Source organism: Lemur catta, chromosome 5 (assembly GCF_020740605.2).
Source record: "Lemur catta isolate mLemCat1 chromosome 5, mLemCat1.pri, whole genome shotgun sequence".
Taxonomy (NCBI): Eukaryota; Metazoa; Chordata; class Mammalia; order Primates; family Lemuridae; genus Lemur; species Lemur catta.
In genome coordinates this window covers 106,691,524-106,713,680 of record NC_059132.1, presented here as the reverse complement: position 1 = coordinate 106,713,680, position 22,157 = coordinate 106,691,524, and the positions used below count along the sequence as shown (strand labels likewise).

The following is a 22,157-nucleotide window of genomic DNA, read 5'->3' as shown; positions in this document are numbered from 1 at the left end:
CATACTGAAATTCAATCAGGACTAATGCTGAGACTCACTGTTACTTTTTTCTTTAGGTCTAAAAAACTTGTATACTCTAATTATTTTAAGCATTTAAATATAGTTTCTTTTGGTTTTTACTATACCACTGTGGAAATAAATCCCCAAAGTAGCAATTTCTTGCAACATTGATCAGAAATCCAAATATCACCTAAAATCTAAACATATACAACACACACACATACATATTTATTTTCAGGGGATATACAAAAGCTTAAATAAAAATAGATAATAAAAATAAAAACATTTCAGTTATATAAAGTGCCACTTTAGCATAAGTTTATTTTTGTGTTTATTTTACAAAAAGACTTGAGAATACTTGAGGAACACTATACAATGACCGTGAGCAACCTTTTCAGCCTTTGTTTCTTTCTTCTTTAAATATAGATGTTGACAGAAAAGATGGATTAGATGCAGTCCACTTTTTCCTCAGTTGGCTGATTTTTTAGAGGATTATAAACCATGAAACTAAACTGAGTAAATGTGGAAAGTTTATTGCAAGAAGCACCTGGGGTCATAAAATGAGAAAGTGGTTTGGTTAGACATAGGATGCACATATTTACAACTAATACACATACTGCTTATTGCCTGGACATTGGCCATTGTATATCTTATGTCTAACTGAGCCACACAGGAGTACACTAGTGTCATCCTCCCTGCTACTCAGTAGTGACAGTCCACAAGAGGAAAGAAAGGTAGTGGGCAAGCCATCTCTTGAACTTCAGATAACTGGCTGACATTTTTGCTCTATATACATGCTGTCATTGTTACTATTATTTAACTGTTTTCACATCCTTTCCTTAGAAAAAATTACCCAGGCACATTCCAAAACCGCTATTTCCCTAGCCACTAGAACATTCCCATCTATCACCCATAACCCCCCGCCCCACCCTCTATTCTTTTCTACCTTCTACTCTCACAGAAAGCCAGAGGACCTATTTGTCAAGATGCCATCTGTTTAGTCAAGTTCACCTTCTTTAACTGAAATACCTGCGGGGTGGGGCAGGGTGGAGGGGTCCCCTTCTACTGTCATTACATTTAATAATTAGTCAATTTTAAATTCATCTACAATTATATAATTATCATTTTCCCATTCCGTTAAATCCGACTTCAAGCCTTCTAATAAGGTTTATTTCTTAAGAGGGAATCAATAAAACTGATTTATTTTATACCTAAAGCCTTTCCCCCTCATAACTTTTATCGACTTTTGTGTCTTAGTACTTAAAAAAGAATAAAGTATTCTTCAAACAAGTTTTTCAAATACAGAACTGTGGGAAGTAAAAGATCAAAGAACACTAATAAGCAGTCTAACCTAATAAGTCACATTGATCAGTAAGCTGTATATCCTCCTCATCTGAAAAGTCACTAATGAGAATCAGCAGTGGTTGATCTTAAAACACTTTGAAACTGTGATAGGCTCATATGGAAAGTAAATGAAGCAAATGACATGGCTCCAACACAGTGCAAAAATAATTCTGCTAACCTCTTTGGTTTACTAATTAGTAATACATTTTGTTCTTTGGAGCCCCAAGAAGGTCTAAATGGCTGAGACATTTAAATAATGAAGAGAAAGGAAATAGGGAAGATAATTTACTCTGGTCTACTTCTAATTAGTAAAAGTGTTTGCTAGATTAGCCTATCTCAACAGGTACTGGAGCTGATGCCAACCATCATCTGGGACAGATGTGAAAGATAAGAACTAACAGCCAAAGACTGGATCACAGCTGCCCGCAGTCTCCCCCAGAGAGTTTTAGGTATATTTTTAACACTTTGTGGGTCTTCACAGATCAATTAACATTTACCCAGTGCCTACTCTACATTATCCCTTCTTCCATTGGATACAGTGTATCATACACTACAGTATTTAAAAGTGCATGTTTTATAAACATTTGTAAGTTCACAAAGAAATGAAATCCCAATACAACTTACCATAACTTCCAGTCACATTGGCACATATAACAGCCCCAAAGAATTTGGGATAATACTTCTGAATTCTTGAAATCACTTTCTGGCAAGCTATGGTTGGATCTTCTCCTCTTCTCATATATTCTACAGCTTGGTAGCTGATTTAAACAGAGGTGAAACTTTAGTATCACAGAAAAATACTATAATACTCCAAACAGGGTTACTTGAAGTTAGAAATTTAAAACCATCAGCACAGTCACAAGTGACAGAATACAATAGAAAGGAGTCAGTAACTCCTATTAAAGCATTGACAAAGCAAGTAAACCTTGATACAATGTCTATCTTTTCAACTAATCCACCCATTAATTTCAGATGAAGACTATTATTTTTGGCTTTAGGTGAGTAACCATCACTTGGTAAAAACAGCCCAAAATCATAGCCAATAGAGGTTATATTTAAATGAAAAAAGAAGCTACAAAGGGGAAAATACTGCACATGTGTAAAAATCTAGTTGTAGCAATTACATGTTACACAAGGACTGCAACTTTCTACTTTTATCATCAATTATCACAGCTCCTTTACTCAGTACCTTTAAGTCAATTATTTAAGTAGGTCCTATGTATTCTCACCTGTGAAGTAGGGTGAGCAATACTATTATGTTTCAAAGGACTATGATTACTTGAGCGATTATCATTATCAAAATGACAAGTAGAAAGTTTGTATGCAGTTTCTAACATGCTCTTGTGCACATGAATTCAGATTACATGGTGCAAAAATTATTTCCTATCTTGACAGAGAAAATATCTAAGGGTCTCTAAAATTCACAGGTGTAAGAAGTCGTACCTCGGTAGAAAGCGCATCAATATATCACCATCTCCAGTGGCTACAGCTGCCCCTGCCGCATCATTGGCATAGGCCCCAGATCCAGGAACTGGTGAGTCTCCTATACGGCTTTGTGGGGCAGAGCATAATGATTTAAGACAGAAAATCAAGCGTAAGCTAAATTATGTCATGAGCTGTTTCAAAAATAGGGGATATTTCCACTTAGCCACTGATTATCATTTTAAGTAAATTCTTTGTCAGAACATAGGTTTTCATTAGTTTTTTGATGTAGGTTTTAGTCTTCCACAAGCCTCTGTTAACTATACAACAATTTGTTATCAGATGTGGTGTGCAAAAAAGTTGAATTTAGAGATTAAAATGGTGGTTACCAGAGGCTAGGGGCTTGTGGAGATTGGGGAGATGTTGGTCAAAGGGCATTAAATTTCAGTTAGACAGGAGCAATAAGTTCAAGAACACTACTCTATGTACATTGTGACTACAGTTAATAACAATATATTCTATATTTGAACATTGCTAAGAGGGTAGATTTTAAGTGTTCTCACCACAAAAAAATAGGTATGTGAGGCATTGTACATGTTAAGTAGCTTGATCTAGCCTTTCCACACTATATACACATATCAAACCCTCATGTTGTATACCATGTGTACACAACTTTTATAGTCAATTAAAATAGTTAATAAAAAGGAATTTATCAGCCAGTTATATACCAAGATGGCAGAGATTTATAGTGACTCCTCTATTATTACCATTCTTTATCATCTAATTTTTAAACTATCTCAACAGGTTCAAATTTGGTTTCCCTTACTTATAATCTATTCCTGCTTCCTATGTAATGTGCCAAACTTTTACCAATTTTTTTCTAGGAAGAAACCTTTAATGCTTTTCTACTAGTTCAAGACAAAAGCCAGAACTCCTTAAACTGACTTAAGACACCCTGAATCTGGCTCAAGTCCTCCCTTGCGGTCGTATCTTCCTCTGTTCCCTGACCTCTCCCTGTCCTCATGGACACAACTTCCTTCCCAGACACAGCAGGATCCCTGAACCCGAAGCGTGCACTACTTTGTGCCTTTGCCTGCATGTTCCCCTCTCCCTTCTGTGGACTCAGGGCTCAGCTCCCAGCATTACTTTACTGGCTTTCCTAACTACTCCAGTACAGCACTGGCTGTGACTCCCTTTCCTTTAGCACTCTGCAGAGTATTGCATTTGCTTTCACACTCATTTATCTCACCTGTGAGGCTAGGGCCGTGCTTTGCAACCACTACTGCCCCCCACCCCGCCCTCCGCATCCCAGCACCTAGCACATATTGCTTTACCCTCAATATTCATTGGAATGATCTGTTCTTTTGGAAACACTAACCCAGGTATTTTGAATTTTAAACCATTTGTAGATGTACCAGCAGCAGTACGTCCAGTCTTATGGATTACAACCATGCCTGGAAGTTAAAAAAACAAAACAAAACATTGTAGATATCTAAAGTTTACCTCAAATATAGCCAAATAATTGAGGAGCTGGTAACTGCTATGGTCTAAATGTTTGGGTTTCCCCAAATTTATATATTGAAATTCTAATTGACAAGGTGACAGTATTAGGAGGGGGGACCTTCGGAAGATGATTAGGTCATGAGGGCAAGTCCTCATGAATGGCATCAGCATCCTTATAATAGAGGCCCCAGAGAGCTAGCTTGCTCCTTCCACCACGTGAGGACACAGCGAGCAGGCACCATCCATAGCCCAGGAAACGGGCCCTCATCAGACTCTGAATCGGCCGGTGCCTTGATCTTGGACTTGTTAGCCTCCACAACTGTGTGAAATAAACTTTGGCTGTTGATAGACCACCTAATCTGTGGTATTTTGTTATAACAGCCCAAACTGACTAAGAAAGTAACATAAATGTACTCTTTTGTTAATTTTAGGTAGCAGGAAACAAAAAACTTGGGAATATGGAAAACTGTACCCATGGACAATTTGTGGTTTTTGATGTCCTGGTTTCACAGCATTGTTTGGCAGCCATTCCACATCCTCTTACTCTTCTGATTGCTTAGTTACTGTTCAATACCATTTCAAAGGTAATTCCAAAGAAAATCACTGATACAGATTGCTACAGTCTGAATGTGTCCCCCACAAGTTCATGTTTTGAACACTTAATTGCCATTTAAACACTGTTAACAGGTGGAGCCTTTAAGAGGTGATTGGGATGCTGTTATCTCGGGGAGTGGTGGCTTAGTTATCACAGGAATGGGTTCCTGATAAACAGGATGAGTTTGGCCTGATTCCCTCTGTCATGCCCTTTTGCCATGGAATGACCCTCACCCGATGTTGGCACATGCTCTTTAAGTTCCTAGTCTCCAGACCTGTGAGCCAAATACCCTTTTATTGTTTATAAATTACCCAATCTGTAGTATTCTGTTATAGCAGCAGAAAATGAACTAAGACACAGACAAATGCACATTTTCAACATTACAGCTTGGAAAAAATTATTTAAGGTCACCTGAATATGGCAAACATAAAATTATCAAAAAACTAAATATCAAATAAAGATTTAAAAATCCACAAGTGAATAGTCATTGAATTTTAGGGGTCTTATATAAATAATTTACAAAATTGTATACAGATAGTAAGATAACATCTATCTCTCTATCTATCTAGGGAACATACTTGGCAGTTAAAACAATCAACCTCTGGTGCACGAATAGGGATGAAGAGGATCTACAGGAAGGCAATTAATTAAACGTTAACCATAAAAACTGTACAAAAGGCAAATTACCAATTGTATCATGACCACAGTCATCTCTTGTTTCTTTATAGGTAGGATCATCCTGCTTTAAGACACTAGGTGGTTTGTAGGGTCCACAGTATTTTGAGGCATCTGGTATAACATTCTGTAAATAATATTTAAGTTTTATTTCTTAGAAAGTGTGTTTTTAGAAATTGGCAAGTAGCTATATACAATCACCAACTACTAGGAAGAAACCAAAAAAGACATTTGGTAACTTAAAGAATTAAAAGCTAAGGATTAACTAAGTCTTATGTAAAAACAGATGGATATATAATTTTGCTAAATACCCATTCTAGTCTCAGAATTACATAATATGGATTAGATATCTATATTGAATGGAACAGGTCTCTGATTTTTCATTTCATATACCTAAAGTTCTCAGCACAATGAAGAGTTTTTAAAATTTAGATCTTAATCCTCAAAGGAATTAGGTGCATAACTTGACCTTTAAATTTCAGAATTTGTTCCCTGGCCAAAGAAGAATTCTGAGATTTAAACTAAAATCGGTATCAAAATCTTTTTTTCCCCCAAAGCTAGGTTTATGTGAATATATTCTAAATTGTACTGTAAGATTCCTTTATACATCTTAAAGACTCAAGAATATAATCCAAATTCATAAGTTTAAGCTATGTATATAGATTGGTATTAAAGCAAGAAACCTATCACTCATGCCTTACACATTAGTGCACAAGGTGCCTCCCCTAACCTCGTTTTATGATTAGCCTCTTTTAAGTGCTAACCCCAGTGACTCATGCCTCCTTGGTTACTCAGAGGTATTTAGGACTTAAGGAAGAAACAGATGGGAGACTAAGATATCCCACAGAAGGACCCTGTATGGCAAAGGCAAACTGATTTATGCTAAAATTCCTAATAAAGACAAATTATCCCACTAGTAACATACTAGACATATAACAGTATAAATCAACTCAAAGACAAGATACCAGATATACTGCACATAGATAAAATCTAAGAAATATGTTAGACTAATGGTTTCCAAACTTTGATTTTTTTTGGACTTTGTTACAATACAAGCAAAACAGTTCTGACTGAGGCAGCCCCCTCTCCACAGCAGAACCTACACATTTTGAAAACTACTGCCAGAGACCAGTAGTTCTCTACCCTGGATGTGCATCGGATACAGCTAGGAAGCTTTCAGGAACATCCATGCCCACAGAGCCAACTTAAGTGGCTGGTTCTAATGTTCAGCCAGGACACTAACTGGCACCCTACACAACAGGCAGGCAACAGAGAGTAGAATGTCATGCAATATTTTCAGATAACTTGCCCTTTAAAATTAAATATGTTTACCTACCCTCCAATAATTTGGCTGGCAATTCCGAGCAAGCCAATCTGAATGAAGAGCTTGAGAAACATTAGTAGATAAATCCTCATTGATAAACCCCATGCTTTCTGCAAACTTGGTGGCTGGAGATTGGGAAGATAAGTATAAATTAATCAAGTATCGTCTTTTAAACAAAATATATGTACTGGAGATGTTCTATGTCAACTCTTAACTGGGGTACACAAAGACGTCAGAGGGACACACAAAGACTTTCAGGGGAGTCTTCAGAAGTGAACAGTTTTAAGGCAATCAATTTCTAGATCTTCAACTTTCATATGTGCTTCCTAAAACTGATCTGCTTGAGACCCTTGGCCTGCATGTTATGACAGTTCTCCTGCATCTGCACATCTTCCTCCTACCATTTTACAAAAGAAAAGGCACACTTCTCACCAATACTGACTCTTATTCCCCTGATCAGCGTGCAATGCCTAGGGTGTAAAAAACTCTGGTAAAAACTTTGAGACACAAAAGGGACACCTGGATTCCAAGGAATGGTAGCAGATCCTTTTACTTGTCAGGTAGTTTCCAATTTTGTACATTCAACAAAATTGAAGGAAGCCTAGTGGAGTTGTTAGATCATACATCATTAACAGTAACAGGTCACAATGTGATTTTTAGTATATAACTTGGAAGACATTCAAATAATTGACACTGCTATAACAAAACTCCTTCCATTCCCATCTTATCTTAAAGATGAAGGAAGTGAGATTTAGAAGGTAACTTACGGAGTTAAACAGATGTTAAGTAAAACAGCTGAAATTTGAACTTAGGTCTGCTTTTATCCACTGTTTCAGACTGAGTCCTATTTTTCACAGTGAAGACTACAGATATAACCCTAGAAAAAATTTCAGTACAGTTAACAAATACCTGACTCTCCTGCTAAAAGTGTGTGTGTTGTATGTTCCAGTACTTTCCGTGCCACACCAATAGCATTTTTAATCCGTCTAAGATCTCCTACTGCTCCTACATCCATAGTAGTGCTGCAAGAAAAAATGCAGTAAGATTCATTAAGGCATTTTCATAGGTTGATAAATATTTTTCTCCAAGCAACAGTGTTTTGTAGGATAAACCCCCTCATCTTAACACAAAGGTGACAAGATATTCATGAAGTTCACATAGATTCCCACAATCAGACAAAATTAAGGAAAAAATAGAAAGATGGCATATTTACCAAATACCCCAACAGCACTAAAATTCTCAGTTTCTCCTAGCTCATTTTAAATATGGCTTCTGAAAGGGGCTGTAAGGCTCCAGATCAGGCAAAACACAGGACTTGTGGGTGGCAGGTATACAATTATTTATAAGGTCAGAGACATATTGCTGTAGCTTGGGATTCTCCCTGTTCTCTAAGGAGACTACCTACTTCTGTGTGATATTTCTATTGCTATGATGATTTCTTTTTTTCATTTGAGAGGGAAACTCTGTGTCTGGAAAGGCCAAGTACAATAAGCGAGGGGTTTTCATCTGTGACAAAACTCATGCATTCTTCCATCTTGCTCTCTTTAGAAGAACTCCAAATGTAACTCAACATGAAATGAAACTGCAGAGATAAACAGGTCCTGAAGAGTGTTCTCACCCATCCATGATCATAGCATCCAGTGTGGTCTCTCCGAGTTCATCAGGGCTTCCTCCAAAGCCTACAGTGCCATCACACTGCTCTCTCTCACATGTGGCACAGCCATTCTCCACTGCATCCAGGGTCGAACCTCCAGATGCTAATGTCCTCCATGCTGTTAATAAAATCCCAATAATGTTTCTTTATATTTACATATTTTTCCAATGCCAAATGCAACAAGCCAAAAACATTTTGTGCACTTCCAATTTTTAAAAACTTTTCCACATTTACTCCAAGTTAAACTGAATTTTTAACAAATTAGTTTACGAAGTGTTACAAAGAAGTCAAAGTAATATAGACAAATTATATAATGAGTTACCATGAAGAAGTCAAAGACTTTGGCTAATGGTACAAAGTGAGAGTTTCTTCGTTTATTAATACCTAGTTTTCTGTGTTTGTGAGAAAAAAAATAAGTATCTTCTCCTTTATTTTAAAAGGTACCATCAAAACTACTAAAAAGTAGTCAAATTTAAAATCCGCTAAATCACAGCCTTATAAATTTCTAATTCATCATAATATTATTAAAAATGTGCATAACACTTTTATTGAGGTAACACCTATCACAGCAAGTCTCGATAATACTGTAACAGCAAGTAAATAATTACAACATGGGCTTTACATGGATTGATCCATTTAATCTTCATAACAGCTTTTGAGGTAAGTATCCTGCAATTACCATTCTTAAGAAACAAAGCCAGAGAGGTTAAGTAATTTGCTCAAGGTCACACAGCTAGTATGTAGCAGAGTCAGGATTCAAAAATAGCCACTTTGGCTCCAGTGGCCATGCTTTTAGCACTATGCTATGTTCTGTGGACCCTTGGACATTGGGGGAAGTCTTCAAGGGATAATTCCTTTACGGATAAAAACAGAATTACATGAAGAGTAGTTGCTATTGTTGGTAAACACTTAAAGCATCTCTTAAGCGCTACTACTGTATCTCCAGGCTTGAAACTGTATTCAGAGACGTTCCCCCTTTCAAAAGCAGCAACTTACACAGAATTGTCCCCTGCCCAGCTTGCTGCACTTTCTTTCCGTCATTATCGCTGGGAATATCTTTTTCACAGCCTGTTTCCTCATTTTCTCTGAATCGTATGCACTGCCTATAACACACAAATTTAGGTCCACCAAGTTCTGGGGCCAATTCTGCTCCAGAAAGTTAGAGGGGTCTAAAATTACTCATGTAGTCGTAGATCTTGAAGCAAATGAAAGGAACAGCATAGTAAAATGCGAAAATGCCAAGCCAGTGGTTACGTACAGGATAAGGCGGCACAGAGGAGAGGAACCTAACTCAGCTTGGGCTTGAGGGCAGTAAGCCAGGGAAGCTGCCTGGAAGAGGTGATATCTTAGCTTAGTGAATCTCAACCCCAACTGCAATTCAAAATCACCTATGGAGCTTTGTAAAACAAAAACAAAAACAAAAACAAAACAGATGCCCTGGTTCCAGCAGTTAAATCACAATCTCTGGAGGTGGTGCCCGGGCAGGATGATTTTTGAGAAGCTCCGCAGATAAATTTAATGCGCAGGCAAGGTTGGAAAGTCGCATTCTAGGTGGCAAGTACCAGACGTCAGCATGTAGCAAAAAAAGTAAATGGGAAAGAATACACTATGGTTGGGAAATTATTAATCGTCTGTAAAACTGGAGTGCAGAGTACTGCAGAGAAGTGAGGGATTACAAATAAGAAGTGGAGAAGCAGACAGCCCGTGGAAAGACCCGGTTTCAGGCAAAAAGTGTAGGTGCCACTGGAGAGTAAAAGCAAAAGGCCGTAACCGTGAGCGCAGCAGCAGGGTGGATCTGCACACAGGGAGTAAATGATGAGGACCTAAAAAGCAGCAGTGGCAAGGAGGAGGGAGTAAAGGTCGACTGCACGGGATGTAGCGACGCTGAGACCGGCGCGGCCCAGGCTGCCCTTGCCCGCCCTGCCTGTCCGCGCGCCCTCGGCGGGGCCAGCCGGCCGGTCCTGCCCCGCCGGCGAGCGGTCGCAGTGCAGCCCCCCGCCCCCGGCCGCCGCCCCGCACCTGCTTCGGTTGCGTCCTTAAAAGGCCAAGTGTTGAGGACCAGGGGCAGAGAGCTGTAGCTGCGCGCTAGGGCCGGGCCGAGCAGCAGCGGCACAAGAAACAGACGAAAGCTCGACCTCCGCGCCATGGCTGTGCGCCCAGCGGACCAGCGCGAAGGTCGCGACCCCCAGCCCGGCGCAGACCCCGCCCCCCAGCCCGCGCTCGCGGAGCTCGTGATCCTCGGGGCCCCGCCCACGCCGCGGGGCGCGGTTGGTGCTGCCGCAACTCTCGCGAGGCGTGGCGTTTCCGGGGCCCGCGGGGCGTTCTGTCGGCTGCGTGGTTCTTCCTGGGGGATATACGGATTTTTTTTTTTTTTTTTAATATAGTCATCCAAAGTGTTGCTTTCTCTGTTGTTATAGGTATGCTGAGCTTGGTATGGGAAAATTAGTATGAAATCACGCAACTCTGGGTTGCATGACTCTAGGAACTTAAGGTAATTACTGTGTACCATTAATTTGGTTTTTACGAATCGTTTTAATTTAAAATTGAAGTTGAAAAAGTTTGCCCAACCCAAAATGCACTCTTCTGGGATTCCTGGCCTCAGAGATCTGGCGTGGTTATTGAGTGTAGGTGAAGCATGTTGGCTTTCGATCGGATTTTTTTTTTTTTAATTCCCCCCACCCCCCAAAGCCTTGCATCGTTTTCACGCATCGTTTTGTAGGACGTCCTCGTAATAAATCCCTGGGCTGGAAGAAAGGGAGAAAGTGTGAGAAAGTAGAAATTTATCCTTTGCATAGCTCACTGAAATGCACCTTTCTGCACCTCCAGGGCAAGAAGGCTACCTCCATTGCTTTTTCAATGTATTTTGCCTTAATAGTGTCTGGCACTATTAAGTGCTAAACAAATGTTTGAATAAAAGGATGAATGGAGACTTTACATGCATGGTAGAGGCTGCTTATTTTGATAGTTGCTGGGCAGTTGTGCCAGGGCGAACCAATCTCTTTTGGGATTCTGGCATGCCTGCCCATGTTGCCAAAGGAAGACAACACAAATAATTTTTAAGAACATCTGTAAATCTATTCAGACTTTTAAAATATGAACTATGTAGGAGTTGTGGGCCTTAGAAAACCTTCCTTACTGCTAGGAAATTACATAATTTAAACAGCATAAGATAGCCTTATAAACAGCATAATAGAAGAATTATCCCAAGGCAGGGAAGGGCTATTAAAGTTAGGTGTAATTGAAGAGAAATGTTGTAAGTTCCTTCTGTGGGATTTTGGAGGAGGAACAAGTCATTTGTGATGGGATAATCAAGATAAGCTAATGCCAGGTGTAATCTGAAAGACAGGGGAAATGATGAGAAAGCAAGAAAAACACACGTTGTGTTAGGTAGATAGTGAAGGATGCTGGGTCTCCTACGGATGAAAGTGGGTGCTGTTGCCTCCATCTTGGTCCTACCCCACCCTAATTCTCCACACCTGGGGGAGGAGGGAATACTCTACGATCGGCCATCAGAACTTGGCCCCAGCTGCAACAGAATGCAAAGGACTCTCTAGTCCACAGGCCAAGCGGCATCGGTATCATAGAGTCCAGAAGTGTACCTAGAACCCACAAGCATAGTTAAGGCTCAGGTCATGTGACTCCCAACTGTCCAATCAAAGTGGTTCCACGTGACCTCTGAACCATGAGGGTGGGCCCCATCTAGGCCTTATAAAATAAGGCGTGGGCCACAACGTTGGTTTTTGCCGTTCCTTTTGCCTGCTGTGCTGCTACCATGGGTCGGGTCTTCATATGTGACGTATGTACCATGTTCTGTAAACCTTTATCTTTCTCTTGCCCTACAATCCTACCTTTCTCTGTGCAGTAAACCTCATTTTCGGGCTTGCCTACCTTTGGCGTGTTTGGTCATTCTTTGACCATGAGCACACCAAGAAGCTAGAGTTTAAGACCGAAACCTAACAATTGTACTCTGTATTAATTTTCCTTAGCACCTGAGCTGAATATTATTTATGCAGCCTAAGGAACTGGGACATGCCTTTAGCAAAAATTTTAAATAGAATACATGAAAATTGATTTCAGTGTCCATTATCTCTGTAGCCTCTTCCTAGTTTTTAAGGTATTAGTGTTTCTTCTGGATGAAAGAGCCTGAACTCTTACTGCCTATGTCCATTCCTTTCTCCAAAATTCTCTCTCCTTACTCGAAATCAAAATTCCGTCAGAGAAGTTCACCTCATCTATTGGTTAGAAGAAAACAGCTAAATTATACGATAGTGGGAAGGTTGGAGAGAAAGTCTAAATATGTCAACTTTCCCGTGGACATCTGTATTTAAAATAATTAACATGTAATCCCAAAAGAATGTATCCTATTTGGTGTCCTCTTAGTGGCTATTAATATACCCACTGGGTCTACTCTCCAGTTTGCCTAAACTTTCATTTCTCTAGCTGTGTCTTAAAGAAGTTAAATTCGTCTGGGTTCCTTCTGGATTAATTTTTCTTTAAACTTAAAGAATAGTTTGTGTTTTAGTCCTGGAAGTAACCTCATGTTACTCTCACTTAAGTTTTCATTTGGGCCTAAATATAACTGGGTCCTTCTGCTTTATTTTGAGGTAAATTAAATGAAAAGGGACATCTGCTAACACACAGTAGACCTTTAGAAAATGGTCCACAGTTTTCCCAGTATCCTCTCTAATTTTCCATCCTTTAAAATCATTAATTACACATAACGATAGAAGTATGTCGTGTTACTGATAAATCAAAAGACCTAGGTATAAAAATTTAAATTTAGAATGCATTACACAATTTTTTTGGTAAAACGTTTATGTTCCTAAATAGAACTTACATAACTAGCAATACTTAAGAAGGATTCTGAGGACCCGGATTTTAAAGGTAAGGGTGACTACTATCAGCTGTGGTTAACTCAGTATTCTTCCTGAGCCACACTTTTCTCATCTATAAAATGGAGGTAATAATAGTGTTCTTTCTTTCTTTACAAAGCTTTGTGAAATAAGCTTTTAGGAGATGTGAGAGAGAGGTAGAGTACTAGGCAAATTAAAATTCTATTGTTTTAATTGGCATTTACCAAGTATCAGGGAGGGGGAAGTCCAGAAACATATGAAGCTGCAAAAAGAAATCAATTTAAGATTTGAGAAATTTCCACAGGAATGATAAAGAGTTGGCCAGATACCTGTAAAGCCTTTTAAAGTAGGCACTTAGAATTTCCTTGACTGTATTAAATGGGAGTTAAAAATAATTTTTGCAGTCTACTTTGAGGTGTCTAAAAATTTGGTTTAAATGTTTATAAACATGGTGCATGGCAGGGTTGTGAGATTTCTGGATGTCTTAAAAACAGCATCTTCAAGTCTTAACAAGGAGAAAGCCTCAAATGGAAACTTAAATGATGTTACAAATAAAGTCTTCCCTTGTGTGTGCGCGCATTGTGTGTGTGTGTTGGGGGCTGGGAGGGAGTTTTGGGCAGCTCCAGGCTCCCCTCCATTTCCTCTAAACTTGATGGCTTTCAATTTACCAGTCTCAGACGGATGAAGAGTTGAGTCTCTCCTGATAGCATTTGAAGCTGTGGTTCCACAGAGGATTTAACGCTGTAGTTGCAGGGAGTCTAGTATTTCAATTCTGAGGCTTAAAAAACTAAGCCATCCCCTCTGGCTTTTGCATTGATGCTGTGAAATCCATTTGAGAAACATGCCCATGTTTTGCTACTTGTTCAAAGCTGTAAGCGTGACTTGGCATGGAAATAATTTCTTTTTCAAAACTCCCCACTGAACTATTACTTGGGTTATCTAAATATAGGCTAGTTACTTGATTGGCATTTGCTCTTGTCAGTTTCACAAACTAATGATTTTTGCTGATGTTAGAGCATTGTGGTACTGTGTTTCTAATTTAAATCCAGTTTCACATTAATCTGGGAACACTTGATGTTATTACCTGATCGTACATTCTGGATGTAATTAGAGTCATTATACAGAAATAAGTGTCATCTTATTATTCTCTAAATGAGAAAAGAGAGTATTCTTCCTTTCTGAAATAATTTTTCTGGGTCATGACCCCAAAACCATTTGTCAAATCAATAGAAGATTCAAATCACAAACTTTTTTGACTTTTTAACCTTTAAAAGTCATCTTTGTGACTTATAAAGACCAAGATTATATAGTAGACTAAAGCTGTTGTAAACATCTGCGTGCAGGTAACATAAGAGTTTTAATGGATGTATAAAATTCATTTATGACTGCATAAGAACTTAACTATTGATTTCTGTTGCCTTTAAAATTTTGGGTCTTTGTATATGAAGAATTTTTCAGAATTAACCTGTCAGATATTACATTTAGTTTATATGATAGTCTGTAGCAATTAAAATAGCATGCTTGATCATGGGTGAAGGTCAATATTAGGAATTTAGGATTCTTACAGAACTCAGGTGGATGAGCACTGTTGTTAACACTAAGGTTTCTGAAGAGTCAGGGCAGATTTAGAAATTAAGCAGGTCTCCAAATTCAGGACAATTTGGGGAATCAGATGGTTTGAGAAATTGGTATCAGGTGAGCTCTGAATATGAGGAAGGAGCTGTTCAACCTTTCTACTCTTTTTGATTTTTATACTGGGTACAGAACTAGTAGCTGTGAACCCACTAGCTTTTACGTGTAACCCAGGTGTCTGATGGCACTCAGTAGTTTAGGTGCCCTAAGTAGTCGATGGCTCTTAGAGTGAAAGCCTAGATTGTGATTTTTTTTTTTTTTCTTTAGAGATGGAATCGCCGTGTTGCTCAGGCTGGAGTGCAGAGGCTACTCATAGGCGCGATCATAGCTCACTGCAGTCTTTAACTCCTGGGCTCAAGCGGTATTCCTGCCTCCTCAGTAGCTGGGTACTACAGATGCTTGCCACCACACAGGCTCATAAATCTTTAAACTCCTTGAATTTCATAGGTTTGAAGTTATGATAACTGTAACTCTGAAATTTTGTATCAGCTTTCAGTTGCAAATAACAGAACTTAATGGTGGTTTGAAGCAGTAAAGATTTACTTTTTTTGCACCTAACAAGAAGTAGAATGCTGCTGGCAATGGTTCAGCAGCTCTAAATGTCGGACCTTATTTGTTACCTTATAGTCACAAGATGGCTACTATTGCTCCTGACATACATCCACATTCAACCAGGGAAAGGAAGAAGAAAGGCCTGGTATCAGCCACATCTTTCCCTTTGCATCAGGCAAGCAAAAGCATTCCCAGACACTCCCAACAGAATAATACTTTATTCTCATTGGTCAGAATGATGCCACTTGGCTTTCTCAAGAAAGTCTATAATACAACATTTTTTTTTTTAAATCTGGGCCATCAGTGGAATATAATAGGAACAGCTTATACAGAAATAGGAGCTCAGATACCTAGATGACCTTGAATATTTAAGACTTATGTAAATTTCTAGAAATTTTTTAAAGGACTTTGAACTTCATCATAGTATAAATTTGGAGTTTGAACCAATGTTACTTAGATCTCATTCAATGTCAGAATTATGACTCTGGTGCTCAATGAGAGATTGAAAAGAATATGGCAGTTCTCCCTCTGGTATAAAAAGATGGTTATTTTTGAGAATAAGAGATTAAAGGAAAATGGGGGATTAAAGTGCCTAATAATCTTCTCTAAGAGTAGTAAAAGTCATCTGCCTAGATTGTAACAGGTTTGGAATGGGATTGGTGACTAGAAATTGGTGAAGGATTTGAGAAGTTACACTGTGGAGCATGTCAGAGGGATTGACAATAATTGAACAAAAAAGATTGTGGACATGAATGAAGACCATTTGAAATCAAATAGCCTGATAATTGCTGAATCCTAATTAATCACAGTCTCACTGAGTGTGGTGGTTCACACCTGTAATCCTAGCATTCTGGGAGGCTGAGGCGGGAGGATCGCTTGAGGTCAGGAGTTCAAGCCTAGTTAATCACAGTCTCTTTCATTTCTCCCATATCATTTTAAAGCACCTAAATTATAACATAAAAAGTAAGAATTATCCCCCTTTGTGGAGGGAATCTGGTTGGTTGCTGGGAAATCTATTGGTATTGCTGATAATGGCAAAGTCCGCACTAGAGAGTTGGAAAATAAGGAGGTTGTAATAAATGATAACAGCCCCTTTCACATACCACTGACTGTCATATCCTAGGCTTCAAAGGTAGGTTCAATCCACAAATTGAGGAAGGGGATCTTACACACTATGGTGGCCTTGGCCTTAGAAACCCCAACCATTGTTGCTTTCCATCTTTCTTCCTGTTTTACTTCTTTTTCTCCTGTCCCTTCCTTCCTCTCTCCTCTCCTCTCCTCCCCTCCCCTCCACTCAATTATTTGATTGCCTACTGTGTGCCCAAAATGTTTTTATGTATTCTGGATATAGTAGTGAACAAAGACAAAATTCCTACTCTGATAAAACTTATCTAAACTACTGAACAAATAATGTAGTATGTTAAATAGCAGTAGAAGCCATGGAGGAAGATAAAGCAGCTTACTGGAATTGCTGGGATGGGGTGCTTGTGGTGAAGTGATGAGAAGTGGTTTTGAAGGAAGATTCTGCAGGACTTGGTTATCGCCTGGGTATGTGGCTTCAGAGACAGGAAAAGCACCAAGCTTTTGTTAGTTATAATGGACAGTGTGACTAGACACAACTTAGGGTGAAAAATGGGATAAGGACTAAGTTTTTGTCTTTGGTTACAGAGTAACCTTGAAGTAGATTTAATTAATGTACTACCCTTAACACATTTCTGAGCCTTATGAAGGGAAAATCTATATTGCCCACAGTGGTCTCAGGAAAATACTTTACAGAAGTGAATGCTGTTATTAAGAGAGTAGCTTCATAAAAGCAGGAGCAGGACTCTCATGCTCCATTATGCTATCTTCCTCCAAAGAGGAGAGCCATATACATCCTGGTTGACCAAACATTCCTGTTTAATTCAGCTGGAGCAAGAGAACAAAAAGCTGAGGAATGTTAGGGGAAGCCACTTTTCTCAACTCCTTATATTTCATTTCATGTTGAGAGTATTAATTGAACCCTCTGTCTCTCTACTTCCTTATTTTGGGTGCCTTTGAAAAATTTGGAAAGACTAAACTGGGTGGCATTCGAGGTTCATCTTTGACCCTTTTCCCCTTGAGCCTGAGCTGTTCACAGTGAGTAGGTTCTTTGCTCTTGCTTTGTCATGACTGGCTAAGTCTGTCTAGTTCTGGGATTTAATGCTAGGAAGTCCATTTCACTCTCAAAGTAAGGGATAGCCTCTGACTTAGCCTTTATTAATTGTGGAAGTGATCTTCAGGCCTCTTATGCCACTCCTTGATTTTATGTTTCAGTTTACTCAGAACTAGTAGGGAAGAGGAGTACTGTTTACTGAGTCTCCAAGAGAACCAGGCAGCAGCAGTAATGGTCACACCACTTTCTTCTGTTTCATAGCAGTTGACAGACCATATTCACGCATGTAATCTCATCTATGGCTTTCATTTTGCTGGTGAAGGAACTGACATGACCAAACTCACAGTTACTAAAAGGAGGGATGAGATAATATATCCAGGTCTCCTTACTATAAACTATAATGTTTTTTCCTCATATCCACTACACTTTTGGATATATACTGAAGGTATGTTTTCTTTGTATCACTCGGGTAGTGCATATTTAAAGTTTAAGCAGCAGCATAGGGAATCTCTGTCAAATGGTGAAAATAGAAAACTTGACACTATATATTTTATTAAATCCTTGCACATTTGTTCAAATGTGAATCTCACATTTGAAATACGTCAAATTTTTCATTCCTGTGTGAAATGTACTCAAATATATTTTCCTTGAGAGTTGTCCTTCGTGGAGTTTTTTAAATTTAAAGTGCTGAATTTTGGTATTCATTTTGTTATGTTTGTTGATCTGGTGATATTTGTGATTAAACTAAGAAATGAGTAATGATATCTCAAAATGCTGAAGAATTTCTATAGCAGCTGCTTTTCACCAAGTACCTCTTAACTCCTCCAGTTGGCAGAATGTAATATCTATTAATTACCACAAAATTCTAAAAGTCTCCTGCTTCATGATGGAAACTATCTTGTGCTTATTTTCCTGTGAAGTAAAATCTAACATGGTAAGCACCCAGGAGAGCCATTATGGACAGACAGCAGTACAATATGAATGGCACTGGAATGTTTCCATGTGGCACTAGACTCTTATCTCCAGCCAAGACCCATCCACACAAATAGAAGGAATGCGAACTAGCCGATGAGGCTGTGCATTCGCTATTAAGAGCAACTGTGCGATCTAGTTTTCAGGACCCGTGTTACCCAAACACATTTTTCTACATTACATAATGTTATCATTTAAATACTGTCATTCAAATGTGAAGACCAGCTGTGCATATCAGGACACAGCTGTTGGGTTGAGGTGCAGATAAGCCATCTGGTGCTTGGTTCTGGGTGGTTAAATTCCAGCCGGGGATTTAACTTCATATCCAGCTGTGATAAAGTAAATTGAAGGTTGCATATTATTCCTCAGAAATCACTCCTTTGGGATATTTCTCAGCCATAAATTTTAACCAGAGCTGTCATTGATTGGTTTTACACTTTCAATTATAAAATTTGCCAAAATAAAACCAAACAAAAAACTGTTTAGTCGTTTCACTTTCGTTCTATGAAATGAAACCAAATAGTTAAAGAGAATAAAGCTTTTCAGTCTTCTTCAAATTATATGTGCACAGGGACAATCTGCAGTAAAATTGCCTGGCTTAACACATCTCTCTGAAGGATGGAAAGAAAAATCAGATGACCCATAAAAGCTGAGTAAGAGGGCAAAGGTGGTAATTAGCCTGATTTCTAGAATCGCTGTGGCTGTAGGTATGTGAAATACGAGAAAGCAACACAATTTTCACAACAGTCATCGCTGTGCTTAGCCACACCCCTTTCTCAATTTCAGATGTTGTCAGTGGAAGGATCTTCAAATGCTGCCTTGACCTTTGTATGTGTGGCTAATCATGGAGTCTGGAGAAAGAAATATCTTGAAAAGTTTGATTCCTCCAGTGTCCTCAGGCATTTCTGTGTATAGCTATCTATTATATATTATGGAAATTATCTTACCGTTAAACATCTTCAAAGGAGCAGACTTTTACTATAATTTATTACAATATTTTGGTTAGTGAATGCTCTAAAATTTTACTTAATGCAGATAACACTAAAATATATTATTGAGTGAGATAGAGTTTGTGGCATATAGTGTGAATGTTAGTTATCAAATAATTTAGCTAATACCGAGATGAAATGGTTTCTTCTTTCTTTAAAACTAATTTGCTTTATTCTATCCTATGGCTTCTGAATGGAAAACTGATTTTTATCTCTAGATGCAACGTTGTTCTGGCAGCCATATTGGCTAATTTAAACAAAAATGTGAATGTGGGGGAGTGTAGAGAAATTATTTGGTAAAGACACTTCATTTTCTTTTCAAAATGTGTTTAGAGAAAATTGTATAAGGGGAGTATGTGAGTCAACAGAACACAGAGATAAGCACAGTAATGCAAACTTCAGATGAGTACCTTCAGGATTGGTGGTTTATTTTTCATTTGATTCTATATGCAGAAATCCTTAAACACTTTTAATTTTAATAATAAGTTTCAGTTCAGAACTTGTTTCTAAAGGTTTGACAGGTCTAAGATAAATCAGTAAAAGTAGGATATTGTAAGAAAAGCTGGGGGAAAATATTTTGTTTGTTGGGGAAATAGAATTTAAAAAGAAGTTATTTTAGAATTGATATCAGGATTATGTTTTTAATTAGCAGTTTCTCCCAAATACATTTAAAAAAATCTTGTCAGTACTTTGAATAAAAAATAAAGAAATCTCCCCTTAAATTCTATAGGTGCCCATACTTGCATATCTCATTCCCAGCATTGAATGGGACTGATAGCAGCAATTGCAGAAACTCTGTGGAGTGTGGAAGGACAGGCCTTACTATCATGGAAGTCATGGCACAAAAATGAGAAACAACAAGGGGAAAACAAAGATGTTTGCAAAGAATCTAAATATACACAGATTCTAAACTCATATTACACCTCTTGTTTTCAGATTTTAACTGTTGACAGTTGTTAAATTTTAGGCTAATTCTCATTTTGTTCTTTTCACCTAGAATACTTAAAAATAATTTTATTACATGCTTTTAAAAAATTACATGTTTTTGTACCTTCAAATGTAGACAAATGAAAAACTGCAAATTACTCCTATTTGTTAGAAGTTTCATTATTTGACTTAGAAATATTAATTTTACTGACGTCTCCATGTCACCTAGAAGCCCTTCAGTGATGGCGAACGGCCCCTTCTTACAACAAAAAGATGATAGACTAGGAGGGAAAAGTGTAAAGAAAACTGATTTTCAGTGAGTCTGGTTGTTCAGTTTGTTTGAGTTCTTTTCCTTTTGAAAACGAGAGGTGGGCAAGAAATCTCCTGAATTAGTGAATTTCAAAAATAATTGAAATGAAGATACTTATATAATCCCTGGATTATATTGTGAAACTATAAGGGAAAAACTGGAAATGGTGAAAGTTACCCAAGTAAATTTGGTGTTTGTATTAAGGGACAGGTTGTGGAGTCAGACCTTCCACGATAAAAAAGAGATTTGTTGTAATTTCTTCCTTTTCTTTTCTTTTCTTTTTTTTGACACAGGGTCTTTGTATGTTGCTCAGGCTAGTCTCGAACTACTGGCCTCAAGCAATCCTCTTGCCTGGCCTTCCAAAGTGCTAGGATTACAGGCGTGCGCCACCATGCCCAGCCGGTTGTTTTTTCTTTGTTGTGTTTCAGGCATGAGTTTTGGTTTCCAATTAGGAAATGTATTAAGAGCCTAAATGTGTCAATGTGTTATGTGTACAATAACGTCATGATGATGAACAGCTACCTTATTGTGTACTTCTGTGAGTCAGTGCTGTTCTAAGTATTTCATGTATTAATTTAGGTAATCCTTTCAACACTATCATGATCCAAACTTTATAGGTGAGGAAAAGAAACCAGGAGAGGTTAAGTAACTTGGCCAAATTCTCTTAGCTAGTAAATGGTTCAGCTAAAATATAAACCCCTAATGTATGATTCCAGAAACCATGTTTTTTTTCTTCTAAATTATATTGCCTAGAAACTATTATGTTAAAACATATTATATCTGATTGTGATCTCATAAGCAAGTAGGACTCAAAATGTGCAAACACACAGGTATGCATTCTTTCCTCCTTAACCAACCAACCAAAAACACCTAACCAAAGAAATGATTATGTTTGGAATATGTTAAATATTGTAGGTTAATAATCCTCTAGTTATTTTCCTTTACATCAAAGCATTTGAGGAGAGATGATCAAGTGAAAGGCAACAGAATAATTTAGCTACTTAAAATGGGTATTGGAGTATAGAGAACCTAAGTGGCATTGACTTCAGGAGGTTTACCTAAACTGTACTTAAATACATTTGTTTTGTTCTGTTTTGTTTTTTGAGACAGGGTCTCTCTCTGTTGCCTGGGCTAGAGTGCAGTGGTGTCATCATAGCTCATTGCAACCTCAAACTCCTGGGCTCAAGTGATTGTCCTGCCTCATCCTCCCGAGTAGCTGGGACTACAGGTGTGTACCACCACGCCTGGCTAATTTTTCTATTTTTTGTAGA

The 22,157-nt window shown here is 38.3% G+C and overlaps 1 protein-coding gene across 1 annotated transcript; it reads right to left on the bottom strand.

The window, feature by feature from the left end:
• Positions 1-291: 291 nt before the first annotated feature.
• AGA (aspartylglucosaminidase) lies at positions 292-10,752 on the bottom strand. Its single transcript, XM_045552467.1, has 9 exons — positions 10,537-10,752; positions 8,482-8,635; positions 7,773-7,885; positions 6,876-6,988; positions 5,552-5,666; positions 4,145-4,220; positions 2,788-2,895; positions 1,969-2,102; positions 292-547 (listed from the first exon to the last, which is right to left on the bottom strand). Exons 1-9 carry the CDS (start codon positions 10,661-10,663, stop codon positions 447-449), a joined length of 1,041 nt encoding a protein of 346 aa, XP_045408423.1. The 5' UTR covers positions 10,664-10,752; the 3' UTR covers positions 292-446.
• Positions 10,753-22,157: the final 11,405 nt, after the last annotated feature.

What these genes read in the sequence shown, in the direction of transcription:
- AGA (XM_045552467.1), bottom strand. Translation starts at nt 10,663, where the DNA reads ATGGCGCGGAGGTCGAGCTTTCGTCTGTTTCTTGTGCCGCTGCTGCTC. An exon ending in GCCAGCCAAATTATTGGAGG is followed by an intron (nt 5,667 to 6,875) that starts GTAGGTAAACAT and finishes TATTATTTACAG; the next exon opens with AATGTTATACCAGATGCCTC. An exon ending in CAATGTGACTGGAAGTTATG is followed by an intron (nt 548 to 1,968) that starts GTAAGTTGTATT and finishes TTATGACCCCAG; the next exon opens with GTGCTTCTTGCAATAAACTT.